General features: G+C 45.5%; 1 protein-coding gene across 1 annotated transcript in view; it reads right to left on the reverse strand.

Moving 5' to 3' along the window:
• The window catches only part of iqsec1a (IQ motif and Sec7 domain ArfGEF 1a), a 40,268-nt gene extending 36,857 nt beyond the window's left edge, over positions 1-3,411 (reverse strand). Inside the window, exon 1 of the mRNA XM_053424331.1 lies at positions 2,857-3,411. Within this exon, the coding sequence (XP_053280306.1) occupies positions 2,857-2,933 (77 nt within the window). The 5' untranslated portion in view covers positions 2,934-3,411. The remainder of the gene's footprint in view (positions 1-2,856) is intronic.
• Positions 3,412-3,670: the final 259 nt, after the last annotated feature.

Below are 3,670 nucleotides of genomic sequence, written 5' to 3' on the forward strand. Positions count from 1 at the left end.
ATTAGCGTTTTTTTTTTTTTTTTTAAAGCTGTGCAGCTTAACCCGAGTGTTGTGGGTATCCTGCAGCAGAGGCAGAATGTTCCCAAACACATTCTCCCATGATGTTGCAAGCCCGCAGCAATGGAGGGCGAAGTTTGCTCTCCAGCTCTTTTCCCTGCGAGCGGCCCGCAGCACGACAGCAGCAGTTATTAATGTCATGTTCAGAATTCCTCTCAATATAGCAAAATGGACCAAACTATTAGAGGGGGGGGAAAAGGTTATGTGAAGAAGAGAAAAAACAATCCTCTCTATCTCTCTCTGCCTCGCTCTCTCACAATGCTGATGTCCATTTGGGAGAAACATTGGTATCAATTATTCAGAGGTGAGCGGACACAGGCTGCAACTCAAGAACAGATCATAAAAAGCCTGCACAACTAAAGTGAACTACGCGTCATCTAACCCAGCACAGAGATGCACCAGGTTCTTTTTGTGGTCACAGACACAAAAAAGATGGAAATAAAACACCCATAATGATGAGCTGCTCGGTGGAAAAAGCCAGAAGACGCAGCTCGCTGCAGTGTAAACCAGTTTTCCACTGGTTGGACACACAAATAAGTGACTAACTTAGGTGACTTAACTAGATTTTGGTTCAGTGCTACAGTTTCCACCTCCGTAAAAAACAATAAAAAGGAACTGCATTATAAATGTCGCACCAGTTCTGGAAACCCGAGAAACCAGTTGTTCCGGTTAACTGCAACTGGAGAGTTCTAACAGCCTCCTCTCCTCTCCACCATCCGCACATCTCTGACCAGAATACGGCTTCAATCCGAGACACGTCTAAGCTTTTCCACCCTGGAGAGTTTAGGTTTGTTTCACTCACCACAGTGGAACTGCAGGCTCGTTTTGGACCAGTTGCTACTTTTCCATTACAAGTATTTCCTGCCTACGAGACCTCACTTGTCATACAGTCAATGTCCCAGAGCAGGGGACCAGCAGAGGGGTCAGAGCCGGCTCTCGTCTCATCCACGGACAGGATGCAGTGTCACCGACTCTCTGTGCAGCGCGGTAGGTCCGGTTCAGGGCCGCCGCCGTCCTGTCGGAGCCGTTTAACCTGAGTGCCAGGAGGTGAAGTCAAACCGGTTCATTCATATGAGGCTCGGCGGCGCTCCGTCCCATGGATATCCACCGCTGGGCAAACAGGCACCAGTGACGGGCTCCAGAGCCAGACACATTAAATAAGTGATGCCCTCGTCGTCCCACTCTCTGACACGGAACCAGCGCCAGATCAGATTCATGTCTATGGTGTCACTGCTGAAGGATTCCGGTCACAGGCAGATGTACATTCCCTCTGCTCATATTTAAACAGGTTATAGCATTAACCCTTTCATTCAAGAGAAGAGTGGGTGGATTAATAACGTGTTTGCTGGTTGGTTTGTTTCTTTGTGAAGAAGATTAAACCAAAACTACAGAAGCGGTTTACCACGAAACTTGGTGCGAGAAGGTGGAATGGTTCGGGGAAGACTCTATTCAATTTTGGTGCTGATCCAGATTTTCTTTCACTTTGTTAAACATTGTGAGACGCCACATTTTGTAAGATTTGTGTTGATTTCTCAGAGAAAAATCAGGCATATTTAGGGAACTAATATTTATGACTGTGAGCAATTTGGAGCCGATCCAAATGACACCCCAGATCTGAGTGAATTGAAATGTGGTTTCATAAGGGGACTGTTGGGCCTTGGTGGAGTTATGAGCTCTCGGAGTTCCATACTAGTTCCATCTGTGTTTCCTGTGGCTTTTTGTTTGGGGTCATTCGATGTGTTTTCTTTGACCATGGAAAAGGATGGGGTGGGGGTGGGGGGGGGGGGGGGGGGTGTAGAAGAAGAAACATCAGGGGATGGGAGGATCAGGGAGTAAACAAGGATCGTCTTTATGGTTTCAACTGATATTAGCATCGACTCTGATTAAAGGACCATTATAAAAAAGGTTTCTTTACATTTAGGCACGTACAGATTGAATCTGCCGGATCTGTAACACAGGCCAAGTGATCCAGACACATTCAAATCCAATTTGAGCAGCAGAGCATCCACACTGAGACACATCTTCATGAAGAGTCTGATTCAAATCATATTAAAAAAATTATAATATCGTTATTGGCACCGGCCTCAACATTTTTATTTTTTAAAAAAAAATATTGTATATTCAGTAGAAGGTTTATATGTTTTTGTTTCTGACCAACACATTTGTTTTGTAGTAAGTTAGTAAGTAGACATTTTATATAAAAGCCAACATTGTCTGAGTCAGAGAAGAGATGAGAACATGCAAATGTCTGTTCAGGCTGCATGTTTATAATCAGCTCAGAGGTTTAAGATAAAATGAACAGGTCTATGGACTATGGATTATATTTATATGGGCTAATATAAAAAAGAAAGACCTTTTGTGCATAATGTTATCTTTGTGAAAGTGTCTGTGTTCATTCACAAAGACATTTAAATACTTTATGTCAAAGGACATCCAGTATTTGCTGTAGTCCTCAAAGGGGACGATTAGATGATACCACGGCTTAAAGAAGATGAGAATAGAATGGAGCAATTCTTCTTAAGTCTTGAATAGCAAAGACATGTCCTTGATGAAGCAGATTGCCCCGAAAAGACCTTGAAAATGTCTTTTCTCGTCGCCCGTCTGGGCTGGTGAGCTGTGGACTCGTGATAATATATTTCCATGGTTCCAGAGAGGAAACCACCAGGCTCGAGCATATAGACAGGAATGTTATTTGATCAGTCAGACGTCAGAAATATCTGCACAGACTGCTGCGGTCAGTCGGGAAAAGACAAACCACCACTTACACTGCGAACTGCTTTCTGCCAGATGCTCTCCTACCTTATAGTCCGGCTGGTAATGCAGTACTTCCACATCGCATTCCACACGGCAGTGACATCACTGGAGGCATCTGACATGCCCGAAAAAAGTGCACATGGCACCGAAAGGGAAGTTTAAAAAAAGTTTTAAAAACACAAAACTGCAGCGACTCTCCCCCCCCCCCCCCCCGTCTCCCTTTAAACGAACCAGAAGAAGTACAGTCTGTGCTCACTCCCGGCTCAACCACAAATTACACCCCACATCCTTCACTTTCCATAGAAAAGCCACAGAGAAGTTCATTCTCTCGCTGCTAAAGTTACTCTGTCTGTGCCCGAAGTTTATGTTGGGCTCAGAGTTGCTGCTCCAGCAAGCCGCCTGATGACCAAGTAAGGTAAAGGCCCAGTATGTATAGCAGAAGAAAAATCATCCCTCTTCGTAACAAAAGATCTCCACCCACAGTTCTCTCTCTCTCTCTCTCTCTCTCGCTCTCCTCTCTGCAGACACCCCTTCCTTTTTGTTCCTTTTTGTGCCGTCCAATGCGATCTTTCACTCATCTGCTCCCATGATGCACGCTCCCCAGTGCTCATGGGCAGGGCCTAAGTTGTGTGTTTGATGTGTGTGCTTATCCATGTCAAAGTGACTTAAAAAAAAAAGCAGAGAGAGGGAGAAGGACAGTGATAGAGATAGATAGGAAGAGCCTGAGAGAGTGTTCGGTCCCCCCACCCCCCCCCCCCTGTGTGTGTGTGTATGGTAATACTCGGGCCCGCGTCCAACAATCACACTGCTCTCAATGGGAAGGCCACGCAGGAGGGAGGGTGAACCCCAGTTCAGCAGC

The sequence above is a fragment of the Pleuronectes platessa genome, chromosome 6 (genome assembly GCF_947347685.1).
Source record: "Pleuronectes platessa chromosome 6, fPlePla1.1, whole genome shotgun sequence".
Lineage (NCBI taxonomy): Eukaryota > Metazoa > Chordata > Actinopteri > Pleuronectiformes > Pleuronectidae > Pleuronectes > Pleuronectes platessa.